General features: G+C 43.1%; 1 protein-coding gene across 5 annotated transcripts in view; it reads right to left on the bottom strand.

The window, feature by feature from the left end:
* FAM13A (family with sequence similarity 13 member A) overlaps positions 1-23,175 on the bottom strand; it is a 416,553-nt gene that overhangs the window by 348,442 nt on the left and 44,936 nt on the right. The window contains exon 2 of one of the 5 annotated variants that reach the window (XM_033959097.1): positions 21,761-21,947. In XM_033959097.1, the coding sequence (XP_033814988.1) occupies positions 21,761-21,914 (154 nt within the window). In that variant the 5' untranslated portion in view covers positions 21,915-21,947. Of the gene's footprint in view, positions 1-21,760; positions 22,172-23,175 lie in introns of those variants that run through there. The other 4 variants (XM_033959069.1, XM_033959088.1, XM_033959060.1 and 1 more) reach the window with 4 other exon arrangements.

The following is a 23,175-nucleotide window of genomic DNA, read 5'->3' as shown; positions in this document are numbered from 1 at the left end:
CATATTCATTGTGGATATCTTGAAAACCTGACTGGCAAGGGGGTACTCCAGGACTAGGAGTTGAGAAACAGTATCCTAGAGAATGACACGGGACAAATTTTTCCCCTTCCCCACGGGAACTCATTTTCCTGTCCCGTCCTGATAAAATTATTTTCCTGTCCCTGCAAGTTCTGTCCTCATCTGCACAAGTCTCAAACACTTTAAAATCATAAGTGTTTGAAGCTTGTGCGGTTGAGGCAGAGCTTACAGGAATGGGGCAGGGACAGTGACAAAACTCGCGGGCACGGGAAAGGAAAATCGAGTTCCTGCAGGGATGGGGACAAATTTGTCCCCGTGTCACTCTCTAAGCTCTAACCTGGTGATCAGTCAGTTCCAACATATACTGTTTCTGAATAAGAAAAAGGCTCTTTCTCAGAAGTGTTTGAATTACAGTTTCCACATTACAATACTAGTGATTTGAGGGTCCAAATGTATTGCAACCTGTGTATAGAACTCAAATTGCTCTTGCTGTGGTTACTAGCAAAACGGATTATTGCAGCTCATTGTATGCTGGTCTGCCAACTGTGAAGCTCAAGAGATTTCCAAAATGCACAAATACTGTTACTAGATTGTTACTCAATAAAAAGAAATCTGATCATATCACACAAATATTAATGTTTCTGTGCTGGTTACCCATCAAGAAACATCTGGTCTTTAAGGAACCCTGTTTGTTGTACAAATTGCTCTATTGTTTTTGGAATGAACCTCAAAGGAAGTTGTGCTCTTCCAGAGGTTAGACTATCTCTGACCTGGATGACAGCTTTTAGTTATATGGCCTCTTTTGGGCATACATTTGTTGACTTTTTTAAATGTCTTTTACAAAACAACTGAAGGCCTGCCTTAGTGCTTACAAATGGGGAAAGTATTTCTGATATTATAATGGGTGATCATCTGGCATCCAGTGATCACTGCATGGTGTGGTTTAATATGCAGGTGAAGAGAGGGCTCATTTGAAAAGTGAAAGTTCTAAACTTTTTAAAAACTAACTTTGTTCAGATAGGAGATCACTGTATATACTTGAATAGAAACCAAGATTTTGGGGCAAATAAAATGGCCCAGGGTCTCAGGTTTATATTCAAGGTAATCAATCTCGCACCCACCGTGGGTCTCCAATACTGCCCTGGTGGTCTATTGGTGCAAGGAGCCGGACCTGCCATCAATCTATCCCTCCCAGCGACTTTGTGAAACTAGCCTGCTCTTCCCCTTCGCTCCCGGTCTCTCTGCAGGTGTACCTTAGGTTCCCAGTGGTCCAATGGTGAGGCAGGGCAGGAGTGATCCCTTTACGCTCCTGCCCAGCAATCGCTGTAGTGAAAAAATGACTGCCATGCAATCATGGCAGTCATTTTTTCACTACAGAGAATGCCGGCAGGAGCATAAAGAGATCACTCCTGCCCCGCCTCACTGCTGGACCTAAAGTAGACCTGCAGCGGGATCGGGAGGAGAGGGGAGGGGAAGACTAGTTGCACAAAGTCACCGGGAAGAAGAGATTGAAGGCAGATCCAGTTCCCCGCTCCACTGGACCACCAGGGCAGTACTGGAAGCCCATGGTTGGTTGGGGAGGAGGGTCATTCCGGGAACAGGGGAAGATTGGCTGGCTGTTTGACTGCTGAGCTAGCAGACAGGACATCAGGGAAAGGAGGAGGGATTGCTCCTGCCTTATACTGATACTTGAATATAAACCACTGGCACACTACCATATTAAGCTACAGCAGTTTGTTGCATCACGAGTAAAACATTTTCCTTCTAGTCAGTGTTTTGAGCTGGGATTGTGTGTAGCCATTTTCCAGAAGCTGGCTTGTGAAATTTGGTGTACGTGACAAACAGTGAATCTCAGGATACTTCATTAGGGGGGTGGAGGCTAGTGGAGGCTGGAATCTTATCTTGGTTTAGAGTGTAGGCTGGAATCTTATCTTGGCTTAATGAATGTCCAAGCCTGCTGTTTACTGCAGAATCTTAGAGTGAAGCATGATAGTTAGGCACGTAACCAAAGATTATAAAAGGAGCAAGTGAGGGACTTTACTTGGAATCCATCGGTAACATAGTAGATGACAGCAGATAAAGACCCGAATGGTCCATCCAGTCTGCCCAACCTGATTCAATTTAAATTTTTAAATTTTTTTTCTTAGCTATTTCTGGGCAAGAATCCAAAGCTCTACCCAAAGCTCTGTGCTTGGGTTCCAACTGCGCCATAAAGGGATAGTCCCGTGATTGACCCGGTCCATTGGCTGCCTGAAAAGGGGGATTTCCCAGCTGTGAGGGGCAGTGTTGCTATGATCATGGTGAAGTTGTTCTAAATTGTATATTACTTGTATACAATTTATGTCACAATTAAATTAGTATAATAAGCATTACCTTGTGTATATCACTTTGTATGCCGTGAAGTGCTGACTACCTAACAAACTTGGCATTACAGAATTTGGAACCAGAAGTGGGGTAGTCATGTGGTCACGGAGACAAAAAGATAGACTCTGTGAGTCATGGCAATCTGCAATTGGGGCAGGTAACCCTCCAGAGGTATGCAATCTTTTGCAAAAACTGAAAATTACTAAGGGGAAAGAGCGAGAGGGTATATCTCGACGGGGGATGGGTGTTGCATATTTATGTTAAGAATTGTGATCCCGGGGGCATGGAGGCTAAAATTGAAGCTTAGGGGTTGTCCTGTACAGTGAAGGTATATTTTATGAAAGGCATGGCCAGCCAACTGTAAGTATAAATTCTTTAAATAAGCATGCTTTATTTTATTAAATGATATTCATTTACTACCTGTAAAATTATACAAGGAATAATATTATCTAATGATAGTATAATCTGTTTTTGTATGAGGCTTAGCAAAATGTATAAATTTACAGCATTAATGCACGTGCCACTGTATGTTAATGTAAAAGAAAAAAATTAGATCTGGGCAAAAGGACAGATTACTTTTTCTGGGTATAGATCTTAGAATTAAAGCAAGGACAATGCAGGAGGTTCACTCCCAGTTGTGTTGAACAGGGAGGGGCTGATGTGAGATTTTTCCAACTACATTAGCCAGTTGAGGAATTTTTAAAAAATAATCTATAAAGGCAGATAGAGAAATTACAATTAAATTAAGATACTGAAGAGTACTGGGAGTTAATTTACAGATCATTATATGCTCTAGAGGGGAGTAAAGTACATAACATAGCCCTTAATTATTAAACCATAAGGGCTGGTATTCTTTGAACATTCCAGCAGATCTGGGGGAGAGTGTAGGTTTATTTACATACAAAATGGTTTTACTTAGAGCTTCTGTAGCTCAGCAAGAAATGCAGCACAACAAAGAAAAATGGGGAGACCCAATGATCCACAGTGAAAACAATCCACCGATGAAAACAAAAATAAAAAACTGTGGATAGAGATGTTCTGGAGATAATTTATTATACACTGACATATAAAAACATGAAAATTCAATTTAAAAAGTACAATGATAAAAAATACAGTGATAAAAATCCAACCGGGCCTTACACGGTCCGTGTTTCGGTGAACACGCCTTCCTCTGGGGTCCAATGGTTTGCAAACTCACATAAAAAGAATTGGACTGAAAACAGTCTATTGTCTTTAAATATGTGAGCAAAGAACACCACAGACAAGCTTAAGTAGCAAAAAAATGCTTGCTCAGCAAAAAATGACATGGTATTTTAAATTCTGCTCTTTATAGATTTAAAGTTACACTGTGAATCAGTGCCTTTATCTTGCTTTCAGTGAGAAGAAAAAACAAACAAACCCCTAACAGAGAAAAAATTGTTGTATTGATAAATAGTAGAGGGCATTTGGAAAAAGAATTAAATAAAAGTGTTATAGTTTTATTTTACTTCTATGAATTAACAGAGGTAGCAGAGGTGGAAGAGGGGAACAGAATGGAGAATTAAAAAAAAAAATATATATATATATTTTGCACAGAAAGGAAAGGGAAGTTGAGCTGTGCATGATGTGAATTTGTTAATGAGAGAATGAATGCCGGCAAGTTGCAGAGATCTGCAAACCGGACAGGCAGCACGAAATGATATTATGGAAGATTATAGGCAACAAGAGATAACAGATATAATAGCAAGATTCTCCCAGCGGGTAGGGGAGCTCTTGGTTCAGTGGTTAATATGTATACAAGAGTTGGGAGCGACAGGATTAATGCTGAATCATGTGGATGCTCCAAAATTTGTGAGATTAAGCCAGGAAACTACTATACAAGAAGCACTGTGCAACGTGCCTAATCTTGGTCAATAACAGCAATATTCATTATTAAAACTAGTAGCAGGGGGATCAGTATTTAAGATACCCATTAGAATCAGATTGATCCCCTAATGACAAAACATGGTATACATAGGTTGGTTTCCTAAGTATTTCAGGAATAGATATGTTTTCAGGCGTTTCCTGAATTCTCCATAGGTAGTAGGCAAAAGCAATTGTTCAAGGTCTTTACCCCATAATGCTGCTTGATGTACGAGAAGATGTTGATGATGACTTTTAAATTTACAACCTCTAACCGGTGGAGAAACGAAGTTCAGGTGTGAGCTTCGCTTGTGTCTGTTGGTTGAGAAAGAGAAAAGGTCTGTTATGTATTTAGGGGCTAAGCCATAGAGTACCTTGAAGCAAAAACAACCAAACTTGAATTTCACACATGCCTCCATCGGTAGCCAGTGTAAAAGTCGATAGGAAGGTGTCACATGATCAAACTTCTTCAATCCACAAAGTAGTCTAACCGCTGTATTTTGAACTAGTTGCAATTGCCGCATGTACTTCTGGGGGGGGAGTGCCAAGTAGGTGATGTTACAATAATCGAGTTGACTCAGAATAAGGGATTGTACTAGAATTCGAAATGATGAGGCATCGAAGTAAGCTCTGATGGACCGAAGTTTCCAGAGGATGTGAAAGATTTTTCTGATTAAGGAGTCTACCTGGTTTTTCATGGTCAGGTTCTGGTCCAGTGTTACACTCAATATCTTCATAGTGAGTTGAATTTGATAACTAAGGTTGTTGATGCAACTGGTGCTTTAGTGTCAAGTGGGTATGGCGCTGCTATGAAAAATTTTGTTTTCTCTGAATTTAGTTTTAGTTTGAATTCGGTCATCCATTGCTCCATCCGATTTAATACTTCTGTTGCTTTGGGGGTGACTTCTGAGACAGAGTTGGTGAATGGGATAATTATCGTGAAGTCGTCAGCGTAGCTAAATAGTTTTATCCCCAGCTGGGATAGTTGTGCACCCAATGAGGACAAGTAAACATTGAAGAGCAAAGGGGATAGCAGTGATCCTTGTGGCACGCCAGATGGATTGCTCCATGTATCTGAGAGATCGTGATTGAAACAGACTTGGTATGTGCGTGATATAAGGAAACCTCAAAACCAGTTCAGTACTTCTCCTCTGATTCCAATTGCGTCTAGGCATTGTAACAGTTTTCCATGGTCCACCAAGTCAAAGGTGGAACTCATGTCAAATTGCATGATTAGATGTACTGTTCCCATGCATAATATTTGGAGAACATGTATTGCTGCCAGCAGAGGACACCTTTCAGGCAATGCATAACTTGTGGTAAAATAACATTTCTTAATGACAGCCCACTCTGATAACTTCCCCCTTAGTTGCTGCAACAGCACACTCCTGGCTGACATAGTATATTTTGGCATTTTCTCATTTTTCAGCTAGGAACTTATGGGAGAAAATGATCACAGCATTCTTTGGGGTGAAAATGTCCCAACATAAACCACACATTGCCCTGTATGGAAAGAAAAGGACACGTGAAGTCTGCACCTATTAAGAAACAACTCTGACTATATTCTTCTTACATCTTAAAAGAATTCTGAGTGCTGGCACAAATTAAAGAAAAACTCCAGTAAACAAAGAATCTGCTACAGAAAAAGGTCTCTTTGGCAAGGTTTGGTGGTTTCCCAGCAAAACCAATTCATCGCAAAATCTACTGGTGAATAGTTGTTAGAGGTTATGAATCCAGAATAACTCTTCCAGAAGGGAAAAATAACCCAGTAAATAAGCTTTCTTAATATGATGCCTAAACTACAACAAAGGCCCTAAACTTCAAAGTAGTAATAAAAAAAAATAAAAAAAACCTCCCAGCAAAACTCAAATGACTTTCAAACTTAAAAAAGGCATAGAGGGGGTAACTTGCACAGTTGGGTCAAATAGCCAAGCCCAATAGAGAGCTCTTCCCTGATTCTCTTCAGCTCACTCCTTCCAATCCTCACATTGAATATTATTGAAAATTACAGAGAGGCTTCATCCCTCCCCCCACGCTGGTTGATCCTCTCTCACCTTCCTTGCTCATACTGATCTCCTCAACCTCTAGCTTGGTGTCACAGTTCAGGCGGCATCTTAGTCCTCTGTCTCTGGAGGCCACTCCAGCAGTTTAAGGAAGAGGATGGTGAAGTGAAGCTGCCAGAAGAAAGGGAGAGAAAGAGGACCAGCAAGTGGGGTGGAATTCTAGGAGTAGCCAGACCCTTCCCCATTCATCCTTTGCCTCCTTCCATCTCTTTTCCTTCACCCAAAATAACAAACAAGTCTGAAAACTACTTTAGTGTTATAACAAAGTAAAATTTTCAGTGTTAATGCTTACGTCAGTGGGTCACAGAATTGCTGATGAATTTTCTAACTTGGTAGATAAAAAGCATAGAGTGCTGCTGCAGACAGACATGCAGGTGCAGGGGCAATAAATCAACAAGGGGGAACTACAGCCAGCACTATAGCGAGTTATATGGAGCTGGTGCAACTATAGAGAGCACCAGGGAGGCGGAGATGCCAAAACTGCACCCCATCCGTTGCCTATCCTGTTTTACTTACTGCTACATAGTAGGCAGTGCAGGAAGGCTTGCACAGGGTTTGTTTTTGGCTGGGGAAGTTCCCGATTACAGGCACACAGAGGTGAAGGAAAAAGACAGAAGAAACAAACAGGGCAGATGGAAAACAAAGGGACGAGATGGAAGGGAAAGATGGGAAAGAGATAAATAGATGAAGGAATGGAGGCTTGTGGGATAAATAAATGAAGTTGAAAAATGAATGTGCTGATGCAGCTTCATTATATCCAATGCTTTCTTAAATTTAGCAGAAACAGCTGTGAAAACCGGCACAAAAAAGTCTCTCTTGCAAAGTGAAATAAAAGCCAAGATTTTAATATAAAAGAAAGAGAGGATATGAACACTGCGGAATATTGTGGTGCAGTGGTTATAGCTACAGCTTCAGCACTCTCAGGTTGTGGGTTCAAACCCTATGCTGCTCCTTGTGACCCCGGGCAAGTACTTAATCCTCCACTGCCCCAGGCACATTAGATAGATTGTGAGCTTGTGAGCCCATCAGGACAGATAGGGAAAATGCTTGAAGTACCTGAGTGTAAACCACTTAGATTATAAGTGGTATATAAATACTAAAAATAAACAAACACACACATATTGCTACCAGCAGAGGACACCTTTCAGAGAGTGTACACATACAGCAGCAAGGCTGAGATCATCCTGAGAGGTTTCGAAGAACAGTCTACAGCGTTTCTCACCAAAGTTTTATCCTATATGCCTCCATGTTAACCAAGTTTATTCAAATCCTACTATCCCGCTCCAAGGGTTAAAAAAAACCTTCTGGGCGGCTTACAATCTAAAATCTTATTAACTAAAGTTAGTTACATAAAATCACATATATCTTAAAAATTCATCTGACCCCAGATAAAGGCGGGGTACAATCCCTCTGGAGCCTGAACTATCAGGTAATGCATCCATTCCAGCCTTGGCTGCAGAACTTAAAAATAACACCAACCCCCTCTGCAATGTCACCTGTGCGGCCACTCCCTTTGAAGTCCAGTTTGATTCTGCAGCCTTGCAGAGAACTTCTAGTTTTCTTCTGCTCGTGATTTTATTTCTCAATTCCTAGTCTTTTATTTTCTTCAGTACCGCGGGTTTGCCCTCGTGCTGCAGATCAACTCTGTGCGAGTGATCCTTCGGCGGGAGATCGCAGACATTTTAAAGTTTGTCTACTTCTGGAGGGTGCTCTGTAAGCCTGAAACTGCAGTAAGCCCTCTGGACAGCCTGCAGATTGAATCGGGTCTCTAGGTTCGGGAGCCATCTCTCCTCTGGTTTGTCCACAAAAGGGTAGAGCTCAGGCTGCTGCGGTTCCGAGGAGGTACACCGGGATTGGAACCGCGCCACGTGTCTTCCCTGATTTCCCTGAGGGGTCCTGGTGGTCGTGGTCAGAGGTGACAGGGAAGTTGAGGCAGCCAGAAGATCTGAAATATCCAGTTTAATCAGCTCCTGAGATAATGATCTCCCTATGCCTGTACTGTGTATTGATGGCTGCCATTGAAATGCATTGTAGCACATGTCTGTGGTGTCTGTGAGTCACAGACTTTGCCGATTTTGGGGGGTATAGAAGACCCAAATATTTCCTTTACTTTCCTTCCCTCCCTTCTTTTCATCTACTTCCTTGCTTCTGTATGTTTGAGTGCTTGAATTTGCTTGCTTCTAACATGTTTGTTATTCATACATAATAGATCTGTTTGTGCAGGTGTGCGTGTTATGAAATAGAGGATGTCTGGGTGGGCATGTAAGAGGAATCGCATGTGTGAAAGAAGGCCACAGTGTGTATGCGTGTAAATGATGGCAGATAAAGATCTGAACAGTCCATCCAGTCTGCCCATAAGTTATACCCGACCATGTGCCTCAGGCCCTGCCCCCAGGAGGGACCTAAGGCTCCCGGGCCTATTCTGATTGGCCCAGGCGCCTTAGGCCCCACCAGTAGGCGGAGCTTTGGGACGGATGGGCCAATCCGGCCTCATTCCGTCGATGGCTGCCTGCCGGACAGGCGGGTTTGGCTCCCGTCTGTCCGGCCAACTACAGAAAGGTACGGGGAAGGGGGTTGGGGGTGTCGTGGGGGTCGGCCAGGGGGGTCGCGGGTCGGCTGGGGGGGCGGTCGGAGGTTCTTGGGGGGGGGGCGGTCGTTGGGGGGAGGGGGGGTTTGCGTCGAGGGCAGGAGGGCCTGGGATCCCTCCTGCCCGTAATGTAGTGCAGGGTGGGGTTAGGGGGTCGCCGTGGCCAGGAGGACTTGGGCTCCCTCCTGGCCCGATATTGTCGGGGAGTTGGGGAATCGGCGGGGCAAGAGGGCTTGGTCTCCCTTTTGCCCCGATCGTGTCGGGGAGTCGGCGGGGCAAGAGGGCTTGGGCTCCCTTTTGCCCCGATCGTGTCGGGGAGTCGGGGGGGCAAGAGGGCTTGAGCTCCCTTTTGCCCCGATCGTGTCGGGGAGTCGGGGGGGCAAGAGGGCTTGAGCTCCCTCTTGCCCCGATCGTGTCGGGGAGTCGGGGGGCAAGAGGGCTTGAGCTCCCTCTTGCCCCGATCGTGTCGGGGAGTCGGGGGGGGCAAGAGGGCTTGAGCTCCCTCTTGCCCCGATCGTGTCGGGGAGTCGGGGGGGCAAGAGGGCTTGAGCTCCCTCTTGCCCCGATCGTGTCGGGGGTGCCAGGGACCACACGGAGTCACCCACCGTACCACCCGATTCGGGTAAGCGCAGGTATCGGTGGGTGGCTTATTTGCGGGGGGGTGCCTTATTTTACATTTTTTTCTAAAAAGGGGGGGCTGTCTTATTTGATGGCCCTGCCTTATCATCGGGGAAACACGGTAGAAAAAAAAAAAAAATGAACAGTTAAGTCCCAGTTTTTGCCGCTGAGACTCTGCCCTCTCACTGTAAAATTAGACTCTACTTAGTCTGTCTTTAAATTTAAAAAATGTGTGTTGTTTTAAAAAACAATTATGTTTTTAGATGTATCTAAATAAAAATAATAACCAAAAATTTATCTTTTTTTATGTCATCTTAGCATATTTTATGCTACAGAACGAATTATTTTTTTTAACATGTATTGTTATGGGAAAACGCGTTTCACACAACGAACGTTTCACATAACAAACTTGCTCCTGGAACGGATTAAGTTCGTTGTGTGAGGCACCACTGTACGTTACATTCCTCCTAAGTCTTCATCCCTGTAATCTCAAATTATGCCCTCTAGTTTTACCATTTTTTCTTCTTCTTTTGTGTGATCTTGCTGATTTCCATCTATGCCTGTTGAAAATGATGAACTGTAACAGATGTGAATACTTTAATTGGTCACTTGTCAACTTAGTGGCAATTGCACTATAAATCAAAGTCTCTTGTGCTATTTTATTGGGAAAAAAAAAGGCAATGCTAGTGGCCAATAGTAAAAAATCTTCTACACCAAAAATTAACTAAGTACTATTGTCTCTATGCTTCTTCCATGGCAATAGCAAAAACACAAAGCAGATCAACTGTAGCAGGAAGTATGCAATTTATTGAAAACCAGTTCCCAACATGGCAAAGGCCGCATCAAAGCTTGTGATACAAATGTTAAAAGCAATTACAAACATACAGAACAAGTAATTAAAAAGCATATAAATAAAATTGTATCAAGCATAAAAACATGCAAACAATATCGAATAAATATATATTAAATAAAATAAAAGGAATTAATAAAAAACAAGTAAAATAATGAATAAGGGACCCATAATCAAAAGTTAGATACGTCTAAAAACCCGCCCAAGTCAGCACTTGGACGATCTAAAAGATAGGTCGTCCAAGTGCCGATAATCAAAACGGCTTTTTGAATGTATCCAGGGACATTTTAGGCCTCTGAATGCCACTGTGCACCCAGAGTTGAAAGGGGCATTTTTGGAGGAGTAGTCACGGCGGGATGTGGGCCGACCTAGACTTAGTCATCCTGTAGTGCTAATCAAATGTTTGATGAGAATGCCTAAGCAAAACTTATGCATTGTGAATTAGATGATGTAAAGATAGGTATAAGTGTCCAAAAGGTATTGAAAGTGACCAGATAACCACCGCAGAGACAAATTGTCATTTTTCCAGGTACTTTAGTTAGATTGTGAGCCTTCGGGACAGTAAGGGAATTTCTAAGTACCTATTTTACTTATAATTTTAATGCACCCTATTGTCTATTTTTCTGTAAACTGCTTAGAATCCTAACGGAGTTTAGCGGTATATAAGAAATAAATTACATTACATTACAAAGTAAAGACCTCCCACACACACACACACACTGCCCCAGTGTTCACTAAACCTCTCACGCTCCCTGCAAAGATCAGAATAGAGACGCACATACCTGGCTCCAGAACATCACCACCTAGTATAGGAAAGTCTAGTAGAGCTGCACACAGGTCTCTTAAATAGCCTGGGGGGTGGACTAGTGAACTATAGAGAGGAGGACCCAGGCCCATAAGCCACTCTAACCACTACATTAATGGTGGAAAATGTGCGCCCACCAAAACCACTAAAATCCTACTGACCTGCCATAGAGCTGGCACCTGCAGCCATAAGAGCTATTGGGGTTGTACACAGGTAGGTATAGTAGGTTTTGGGGGCCCCACCATAACCTATAAGGAAGTTCTGGTGAGATGTTTTTGTGGCACCCTTTTCGTGAAGTTCACAGTGCCCTGTAAGGTGCCCCATTGCTCTGTGGCAGTCTGGATGATCAAATGCCTGGATGTACAGATAGACAATTTTCAAAAAGCGAAATAGTTTAGACGTACTTTTTGAGAATGGACATTTTACCAGTGCCGAATTTGAGCGATTAGCACCCTACGTCCAAATCGGACTTAGACATTTCTTTTGATTATGGCCCTCCACGTGTATGAAGGAACACGAGTAAAATATCTTTACAAGCTACATATAAAAGTGTATAGTCAGTGCAATATTGTTTCGGTGTACATTGCCTATATATCTAATTCCAGTGAATATCAGATCAATTCACATGCATGCAGTTATATGAATGAACATCAACAACTAAATAATTGGTGGCATATCATATCAAGGATTGCACAAAGTGATCACATTCAATGAATTGCTAAGTGATCAAAGCAATAGAAATTATCAAAAGGAACATATACCCAAAAGGGTAATGCATACTTCCCCCTTAAAAGCAAATTCTTTCTGAACACACCTAAATCCAAAGGGGAACAATGAAACAGCACCTGAGTAAAACACCACTTAAATTGCAGAAAGACTGATCAGCTGTGTAATCAAAGAATGAAAACAGAAGTAAAAATAAAAATAGAATTTATGTACTCACACATCATATAGCAAAATAGCAGCATCTGTCCTCATGAAGTAAAAAAAGCAGAATCAGCCTGAATCCTGTATGATTGGCTATTAAGTTTACTTCTGGGATGAAAGATCACAAATTTTAAAAAACCCAAAACAAACAACCAAGCAGTAGCTCTTAAAAGGCTCAGAACTGATTGTTGGGCATTAAAATCTTTCTTTAACAGAAAATCAGAAGGAACAAATCAATCTCAAAAAATGTGACAAAATCCAAAAAACCAATATAAATAGTGCTAAGGCCGTGAACTGAATATCCTCAATACCAAATGTATTAAACAAAATATTTTATTTATTTATTTTAAATATATATATACCGTTTAACACATTTGTGGTGTTTGAGGATATTCAGTTCACGGCCTTAGCACTATTTATATTGGTTTTTTGGACAAATCAACCTCATATAAAAAGTTGACCCCCCCTCCCCCGCTAAAAAGAGGACGTGACATCATCAAGGAGATCGCTGACTGAATCTCGAGCTTGTCCTAACACTGCTAAATTTCTTGTTTATTAGCCTCTAAGTGGTGCTCAGAAATAAATACAGTGCTTGGGAATCATGACTAGCAAAAAGCAATGACCTGACTTAAAGGCCTTTGCTTACCAATCACAAGGCAAGGATCTGCACTACAAGGATCAGAATCGGGACATGGATGGGATGATGGCCTCTATGTTGGTTCAAGTCGGAGAGGAGGAATGCAAAACCAGATCTTTGCAGACGGAGCTTCGTGGCTGGATTAACTGAAGACTACCATGCACCATGAATTACATAAGGATGTCAATGGTCTACAGAAGACAGTGGAAGACATGGGTCTCCGGTTTGGCAAATTTGAGGAAAAGGTCATGGACCATGAAGGAGATTTTTCAAAGCTACAGAAATGTTGCAAACTTTTGGAAACCAAATAAGAGGAACTGTTGCCGAAAATTGAGGACAACGAAAACTGAGGACGGCGAAAACAGATCATATTGCAACAATTTGAGAGTGCGGGGACTGCTTTCCACAAATGGATTTTGAAAAATTGCATAGGGCCATAGGCCCTTCTACCCAGGGATGCCCAAAAGATCTGGTAGCCTGCTTTCTATGATTCCCTATAAAGGACCGCATCCTAGCAGCTGTGAGAAAGGTCAGGCATATACAGTGGGAGGGCTCCAAAGTGGAGATCTTTGCGGACATGTCAACCATAACTTTATGAAAGCGGTGAGACTACAGAGGTATAAAAACATGCCTAAATCAACCATAATATTCATTACTGGCTATATCCATTTGGAATATTGTTTGTCTTGCGTAATAAAGCCCACAAGATTTCTACAATCCAGGAAGCTCTGAGACTCATCAAACATCCCACATTATCTGGCTTCAGGTTCATTGGGCTGGTTTGTACTCCTATCTTACAGATGAACCTTTGAGCAACCATGCAAAAACTCAGGAATATACTTACAAGATACAGAACTGAGTATAATGGAGCAGACTTTGATCAAGATTTTGACAATATCAGTGCCCTCTGACTTAAGGTTTGATGGGGGAAGGTCGGAGAGAGGGGGTTTAAGGTTCTTTAGACAAAGAAGAAGGGCTATTTATCAACATGTAATACAGAGGGAAGGACATCGAGATGAGGGACTTCCTCCAGAAGCCCATGGGCATTCAATTAACATGGACAGATGGGGAGGAGGGGAGGGGTAGAAGGGGAATAAAAGGGGTGTGAAGGAACCAAATGAAGGGAAGTAGACTACGAAAGTGGACAGGAAACAAATGAAAGGGGACTGTTGTATGAATGTGGGAGCTCAGAATGAATGTGGGGTGATAGTTGATAGAGTGATTGTGATTTCTGCTGGGAAGTAAAACACTGCGATTGTTGACATTAAATGTGCAGGGTCTCAATATCCCTCACAAATGTCAATTGCTATTTAATGAAGTTGAACGACTCTGGGTGGGAGTGGGCTTTGTTCAAGAAACACATTTTAAGGTGGATAATATATCTCTCATGCCACCAGGAGGGCAGTAATCATTGGGGGGGGGGGCAGCACAACTTTTTTTTAATGGTGATAGATACTGTGTGTGTGTAACAGATGCCTAACATCTGTGCCATTTAAAAAGAAAAAAAAAAGTCTACCTGCCCTGAACAGCTGAGTGGCAGGAGGCTGCTTTGGGGCTTCCCCTGTCACTCAGCTATTCGGGCTTCCCCTGTCAGCTCTGTGCATGTGTGAAAGTCGCTTTTCCAATGACTGATGGGGTGGGATTATGGCTCACCTCTACAAAACTAATTTACATGCAAAGTCGGTTGAACACTGATCATCATTTTAAAATCAGCAATTAATTAGCCCACAGCAACCCATGTGGTCTTAATGACGATTTTTAGTGCATCCGGGCCGCAGACTTTCAGAAGAGCTTAATTTATTCTGGCTCCAGTGCAATGATGAGAAAGGTTGATCAACCTTAAATTCAGGACTTAATGAAGATTTATTCTGGACAAAGTATACCACCCATTTGCTTGCTTACTTTTTTTTTTTTTTACAAACAGGGCTAGGCCAAGAGTATCTGACACACTAGGTGAACCTTCAGCTATGTGTCTCCACACCAAGGAGCAACTAAAGACCTTCTCCACCCCTATATTCAGCATCTTCCCTTGCCTTTCCCTCCATAATCGACATCTCACTTTCTCTACTTCTCCCATACTTGAGGTGTCCAGCAATTCTCTCCTTTCCTACTTTCCCTTCACAGGTGCACACCTTTCCTTCCCCTTTTCTTCCCTCATCTGAGATTTTAAGCATACTGTGGCTCATGCAGAGCTATGCACATGTGCAAATGCTCAATGCTTGCCAAGTCCCACCCTCTCCAAAACAGGAAGCTCAGAGATGGTGGGAACCAACAGATCTTGAGCATATGTGGATACTGAGGTCCCCATGCTAGAGCCATAATTATTTTCTTTTGTTGACATGCCAACCATCACCCCAGTGCTGACCTTCACAAACTATGCTGCCCAGGTGGACACCTTGTGATCTAGCCGGCCCCAAAAATCCTAAATTTTGAAGCACAGGTTTATGACTGATAGCAAAGAATAAGAGTTAGATTTAAGGAAAACAGGAAATAAAAATTATTAATTCACTGTTTCATCACTGGTACACTTAACCTCACATTTTTCCATGGGAACTGCACATTCCTTTCACTACTATTTATCACTTCCATAGCGCTGAAAGGCATAAGCTGTATAATAGGGAGCTATCTCTAAACCTAAGTCGGGATGACTGGAGCTCCAAGAGATTCTCCACCTCCCCACAACCAGCCTCAGCAGACAGGAGAACCTAAGATGAAACATGGTCCCCTGGTGACATTTGGCCACTGATGAAGGGAGCCCTAGGATCAGAAGGATTCCCCTCACAGAAGGGGGCCAGCCTCCACTGTCAACGCTTACTTAACCAGCAGAATCACATGCTGGAACCATTTGGAGCTTGGAGCTCACACAAGGCCCCTTAGGAGCCCCACTGGGATCAACCAACCCTATCCCCCCCAAGCCCCAATTGGAGCTGAAAAAATTATTGCTGTAGGCAAACTTCAACAGGAGCCAAGATGGCTGATGTTCCTGCAAAAGGCATTGAGTCTGCAGATTTCAGTGCCACAGCAAGGGAGCATTTCTGGGACCACTTGCATATCCCCATCCCCAGGCACTGTTTCAAAGTTAGAAATGGTCTGCTACAGGAAGAGCAGAGAGCTGGCTGTTGCGCTCAGCTGCCAGCTCCCACAGGCCACGCAGTACTAGACCATAGCTGTAGGACCCTTGTAATCTCATTTCCCCCTCTATGCAGCTTTACTCAGGTATGGCCTCTCTCTCTCTTTTTTTTTTTTTCTCTCCTCTTGCAGCAGTTCTTTGAGTAGCTTTATATTCCTTCACAAGGGAGATAAAGCTAAGACAGGCAGCCTTTAGGATTCTTTTAAGTCAGCTGTCTGGCCTTAAGTCAGCTGTCTGGCCTGCAAGGGCACCCACAAAGTGATGCAGGAGGGTAGGGGAGATGGGGATCCAAACCCTCTGTGGCAAGTGCCCTGCAGTGTCACCTTTGGGTGATGATTTGAGGCTGTGAAGCCACACTTCGCTTTCAATCATATCTGGTCTAAGGATGGGAATCTAGGAGCAAGGCTATGAGGTTGAACCAACTAGTGGGGTCTCAGCCTGCACTGCTGAGAACAAGGCCAGGGACCAGAAGCACCAGCCTGAATAACCCACCATCTGTTGGAGATAAAGAAAACACTAGGGTTTTCCACAAAGCACCAGTCCCTTATATTAGTGATGTCACTGGGAAGTACGCCTATACCAAAATATATTTGAATTCAGCCAAAGGGTGATTTAAATTTGAATACGAATAATTCAGTGCTCTCCTTTGCTAAATCCTACTGAAATAAACACTTGATCTCCAATTTCATGTTGGTTCTTTTAGTACTTGTTATGTTAACATAACATAAAAAAAGTATTTATACCACAGTACCTTAGGAGTTCTATGCGGTTTACAAAAGAAAATTTAACATAACATAAAAAAAAGTATTTATACCACAGTACCTTAGGAGTTCTATGCGGTTTACAAAAGAAAATTTAACATAACATAAAAAAAAGTATTTATACCACAGTACCTTAGGAGTTCTATGCGGTTTACAAAAGAAAATTTAACATAACATTAAAAAAAGTATTTATACCACAGTACCTTAGGAGTTCTATGCGGTTTACAAAAGAAAATTTAAACAGTGACAATAAAAACAAATGACCTAGAAATTACAAAAAATTATTAAAGTAGATCAATGCCCTTTATTAGTATTCTGCTGAATAATAATTTTCATTATTCACATTTGGCTGAATACTAAAATATGCTATTTAGTACAGTTCTAGTGTTATCCCAGCTGAAAGGCAGCGATAACAACTCACTAGTCAGAATAATGCAGCCTAAATTAGCTGGCACTATAAAAATGGCACTGCCAAGTGTCAATCACACTTAGGCACCATTTACAGAATCGTGGCTAGCAGCACCTATGTAAAAACCTAGATGCCTGAAATGTAAATGTAGGCCAGAGTTTTAAAGGCCTACATTTCAGGCACCTAAATTTATGGAGAATCGCACTTAGTGTCATCTAAGTCACGCTCTGACCATAAAAACGTCCACTTAGGCGTTAGGCAACTAACTTTTACAGAATCGGATAGGCACCTATTGCACAATTTAACTTTTATTTACCAATTATTGAGGCTATTAAGGGTATTTTACCAATTAAGGCCTGGTCCGGAGTGCTAAATACTCCAGTCCAAACCTCAAAGAATTCCTAGGAATGTCAGAGCAGCATCAGAGCATTTAGTGCTCAGGGCAACGGTAGAAACCTCTACCACGGCTTAGAAAAAGAGGTGGGGAGGGGGGGTAAGTTAGGCACCTAAGAGGCACCTAACTTTAGGTGCCCTTTATAGAATGAGCCCCTAAGGGGCCAATGCTTAAAACCTATTAGAGGAAATTAGCACCAGACCAGCGTGCACGTTAATGTTCAAAGGGCTCTAGCATGAAAAACAATGTGTATGGCTGCAAATTGTATTTAAATGTACTCAAATGGATGTTAATGAGGTCATGTGATAGTCCCTCCCAACTTTATGAACATTACAATGCAGTATACTATGTATTATTCAAACTATAGTAATTCAACATTTGGATTACTGTAATGCCCTTTATTTAGGCATTTTGTCATCATGGCGCAGGGCCTTGCAAATATTTCAAAATGTGGCTGCACATTTGATATGTGGTGGAAGCAGATTTGAACATGTTATGCCAAGTTTGAGAAAACTCCACTGTCAAATTTCGTTTTGTTTTCGAGGTTCTGGTATTAACTTTTAAAGTCATTCATTATAAGATTGAATATAATCGATGAGGCTTTTTCAGCCATCCAGATCATTAAGATCAGAGAGAAAGTTACAACTATCAACAGATGGATTAGCAAATGTACATTATGCTAATAAGAGAACATTTATAATATCAGTCGAAGGTGCTTTATTATGGAATAATCTAACAGGACTGCTGAGATTGCTTTCTGATATTCAAAATTTTAAGAAACTATTGAAAACAACTTTGTTTATGGAGGCATTCTCTTGATTGACCTAGGACAGGGGTCTGCAACCTTTAAGACATAAAGAGCCACTTGGACCCGTTTTCGAAAAGAAAAAAAAACTTGGAGCCGCAAAACCATTATAAAACAAATCTAACACTGCATATATTGTTTCTTATCTTAATGCTATATACAGGATCACTAAATTGAAAATAAAATCATTTTTCCTACCTTTGCTATTTGGTGATTTCATGAGTCTCTGGTTGCACTTTCTTCTTCTGACTGTGCATCCAATCTTTCTTCCTTTCTTTCAGCCTCCTGTATGTTTCCTCTCCTCCAGACCTCATTCTCTCCCCCAACTTTTTCTTTCTGTCTCCCTGTTCCCCCTTCTTTCTGTCTCCGTGCCGTCCCCCAAGCCACTCGGTTTGCTGACACCGCAATCGGGGAACAGCCCCCAAGCCACCGCCGTCCCAAGCTTTCCCTGCAGAAGTGTTGCGCTGACCAGCATTCCGCTCCCTGACGTCAATTCTGACGTAGGAGAGGAAGTTCCGGGCCAACAAGGCATTTCTCCTCATTCCATCCAGCCTGAGCCCCATCTCTCCTTGATCCAGCATTTCCCTTCTGTGTCTGTCAGAATTACCATTCCACCTATTTTCCAGCATCACCCTTCTTTGTGTCCATCTCACCTATATCCCTATCTCACCACTTTTTCAGAATCTTCATTTGTCTCTGTCCTTATCTTTACGCCATGTTCACCATTTGCCCTTTCAATGTCTTTATCTCCCCCTCCCCCCACTTTTTCAGCATTACTTCTATGTCTCTATTTCACCTCCTCTTCATGTCCCCTCTGTATCTCTATCCTTATTCAGTAGGTCCTGCTTACCCTTTCTCTTCTTTGTGTCACTATCTCCATTTTCAGCTTTCCCCCCTTTTCCTTTGTTACTGCATCCTGTAGCTAGAATCTTTCCACCCTCCCTCCACTCCGGCCCAGCCCAGTATGAAAGATTTCCTTTTGTTTCCCTCCCCTCTCTCTTCTGCTCCCTCACCCACGAGTCCTGCATCTGGCCCTCTCCCTTCTACCTGCACCTGGCAACACCCCCCTGCTCCGCGGCTCTCTTCAGCAACTCGTCAGCAGCAGTGATCAAGACAAGCTGCCGACATCGAGGCCTTCCCTCTACGAGTCCCGCCTTTGTGGAAAAAGGAAGTTGAAACAAGCGGGACTCGCAGAGGGTAGGCCCCGACGTCAGAAGCTGCTGCTGAGTTGCCGAAGAGAGCCGCGGAGCAGGGGATGTGGCCGGAAGCAGGTAGAAGGGAGAGGGATATAGGAAGGCTGTAGATCTCCGGAGCATGACACCGACCCCGGCCAGGATGATTTCTTTTTCAGGCACCTTACAAGTCCAGCGTCGCGGCGGGAAATAGCCATGCTGAGCAGTGAGCTCAGCACTACACAGATGAAAGCCTTGCTTGCTGATTGGTCCGGCGGCACGGCGGGGCGGGGCCGCCGGACCAATCAGCAAGCAAGGCTTTCATCTGTGTATGTGCTGAGCTCACTGCTCAGCAAGGCTATTTCCCGCCGCGACGCCGGACTTAAGCTGCATGCCTGCGTGACACACTACCGGAGCCGCAGCAAAGGTGGAAAAGAGCCGCATGCGGCTCTGGAGCCGCAGGTTGCCGACCCCCGACCTAGGATCTTGAGTGAAGGTGTTTTAGATGTGTTTGTTTACTTATGTTTGTTTACTTATGTTGGTTATATTGATTATGTTTGTAGTTTTGTAAACCACATAGGTCTAGGCGGCTCAGAAATTTTTTAAATAAACAAATTGTAATTTGAATATTTTTTTTCTGCTGTAATTGTCTATTGCTTATGTTTGGCTTATTCTTGCTTCAGACCGCCTTGAGTGAATTCCTACCAAAAAGTGATAAATCAGGATAGTGCAGAAACAAACGCCGTTAATGCTGAAAACTTACCTCCAGCTTAGGGGTAGTGTTGAAAGCTTACAAGAGAGGACTTCTGAATTTCTCACTTTAAACTAATGTTTTTGTTTTTTAGAAGTGGAAGGAAGCCCTTACAGCCTATAAACACTGAGAGAAACAAATGTGTGCAAAACAGAAAGTGCAAGAACACTTCTGCACTTAAATATGAGCCTTTCATGTGAAAAACAATCTTTTAACGCTTATTATTTAAGGGCCTCCTTTATGAAGCCATGCTAGCAAGTGGCACATGCCAAAAGCATGTGCCTATAGGCTTCAGGTCAGTTACTGCAGCGCCCAAGCTAATCGGCTTCATAAAAGAGGCCCTAAAAGCACAGAAGAACATCAATATATAATTGCAGCTGTGCTTACTGTGAAGCTCTTATCTGCATGCACCAGGCACACTCCTCCCCCTTGATTTTGGTGTCATAACGCACATATAATTTGAATAGCATTTACTTTGAGCAATGGTGTACCGAGGGTGAGAGGCACCCCTCCCCCACCCTATCTGCTCCTTCTCTGCCCTCTCCTGCCACACGTGTGCACCTTCCCTTTCCCCATACCTCTTTAATGCACCCGGCGCAAGCAGCAACCCCAAGCTGCTCTCATGCCAGTGTCGGCTCTTCCTCTGATGTCACTTCCTAGGCACGGGTCCAGGAAGTGACATCAGAGCCAAAGCTGGCGTAAGCAGCAGTTTGGGGTTGCTGCTTGCACTGAGAATGTTAAAGAGATAGGGGGGAAGGGAAGAGGGGTAAAGTGTGCAGTTGGGGTGGTCAGGGAAGGAGTGGAGGGGGCGGAGAGGATGGGTGCTGGTGCCACCATCAAGATACCACTTGTGGCGGACCACCCCCTCTTACTATACCACTGACTCTGTTCTTGCACTATGGGGTCTGCGCTGTTTGCTTTAGCATTCCACACACCACCCCATCTTTGAGCAACAGCCTCACAGGTATTGATTTTACTTGCATGTATAAATGACAGTTTGTAAACCTCGACAAACAAGAGGAACCAATTAAGTATCAAGTTCTAAATCTCAAATTTTAGGTGGTAGTGGTGGTGGGGAGTCCAAGTGTTTTAAGGCCAGAGAAATAAGCATAATCTCCCCTCACTCACTCTTCAAAATCCCAGGTTGAAACAAAACAGTTTGATCATACTTGTGTGCGGATTCAGAAGAGATGGAAAAGTTTTTGAACTATGAGAGGCTGATGCCATAGACTCCAAAGGAGAATAGAATTACCATGCCTTCATTCTCTTTGGAATATACCTGTACTCTATTTGCAAAATGGAAAGTATGCACATATTTCAAAAGTCTAAATTCAGAGCATGCCTCTTTGAAATCTGTGTATGCTGATATACACGTGTAACTAGTGGCTTTTTCCAAAATCACTTAACTGTATATGCCTATTTACTTGTAAATGCTGCCTACCTTTTCTAAAATACCTCCTTAGTTTCTTACTTAAAAGAGACCCTCAAAATTGGCCTGGGGGGGAGGGGGGCTGAAATTAAAAAGAGTGGGAGTGCCAGATAAACTGTAAGCCCCGTCTTCCAACAGACCCAATGCTGGCTTACTTACCGCCGCTGGCGTTCAGGTACTCCACCACATCGCACACCACACTGGGAATGCCGTTCTGGGCCAGCCCCCGCCGCTGCTGCTGCAGCTCCAGGAGAGAAATGCCAAACACTTTCCCGCTTCCCGTGCACCCGCGCTGGGCCGCTATCTTTTTCATGTCTTCCTTCAGCTTCGCCGCCGTCTTGCTTTGCTTGAAGGAGCAGAGGAAGAGAGAGCAGTCAGCCAGGCTTACAACGGGAGGCTGCATGGCCACAGCCTGCCGCGGCATGTCAGTCAGCGTTCCCCCGCCAAATTTCACCCCATAGCAAGAAAGCCCTGTCTTCCCCCGAGGACGCTGCAGGCCGCCCGCTCTCACGCAAGGGCTCCGGCTGGGGGGAGGAGCTCGTCTTGTCAGCCCTGACTCAGAGCCAGGGAAAGAAACCGGCTCGCTCCTCCTGTAGGGTAACCGCTGGGTGGGACTCAGCAGCCGCCCTACAGGCACAGTGCCCCCTTCATGAAATACAAACACCACAGAAAAAAAAGGAAATAAGATGGTACCTTTTGTTTAGTGGATTAACAGTGGGGAGAACCAAGGACCACGGTCGCTAACATGGTCAAACAAAGGCTGAGGACACACCTGAGGGAAGAAGAGCCTTTAGCTCTCAAATGCTAGTCAAAAAATGTATTCTTCTTTTTTTTTTTTTAATTAACCTCTGTTTCTATATTTCATATGAAGAAAGCCATGGATTTGGGAATAGGAAAAAAATATCAGTCCACAGACAGGACAGTACACAACTGCAAGATGTGTGAATATTTCATATTTATTTATTTATTTCGATTTATATCCCGTTCTCCCAGAAGATCAGAACGGGTTTCATGTACATTCACAATCGTTTGAAAACAGACTAGTCACGACAACAAGTAGGTTACAGTAGACAATAGCAGAGCTTATTCTTGAGACCAGACTACTCATAGCCAAGAGTACTAGTAGTGCCATAGGTCATAGTGCCTTGTTTCTTTCTCTGTGCAAAACTCTCCACACTATTGACGTATGCTTTGTGAATTTTTGCAAAGTAAGCAGTAACAGGAAACTAGGAAATTAAAGAAATCTGCTGAGGATCACAGGGAGCAGCTTCACATATGCTTTCTGTCAATCAGTGCCAAGACAGCTTCCAAAATGTTTCTTGACATCAAAATGAGCTCAGATCTCCCTGAGATTAAATGAACTGTTCTGTTTCTTTTTTTTTTTGCAGAGATCTTCAAATCCAGCCCTGGAGCACAGCAAACCAAGCATAGATTTTCAAAATAAATATGCATGATATATTCCATGGCATTGAAAAATGGTATTAAGTGCCCCAGGGAAACTTTCAGCCTTGTGCTCCTTACCCTCTGATTAATTTTTAGACTCATTGCCCCCTTCCCCTTATATTTTGATAATA

The sequence above is a fragment of the Geotrypetes seraphini genome, chromosome 1 (genome assembly GCF_902459505.1).
Source record: "Geotrypetes seraphini chromosome 1, aGeoSer1.1, whole genome shotgun sequence".
In the NCBI taxonomy this organism is placed as follows: domain Eukaryota; kingdom Metazoa; phylum Chordata; class Amphibia; order Gymnophiona; family Dermophiidae; genus Geotrypetes; species Geotrypetes seraphini.
This window is presented reverse-complemented; position numbering and strand designations above follow the sequence as displayed.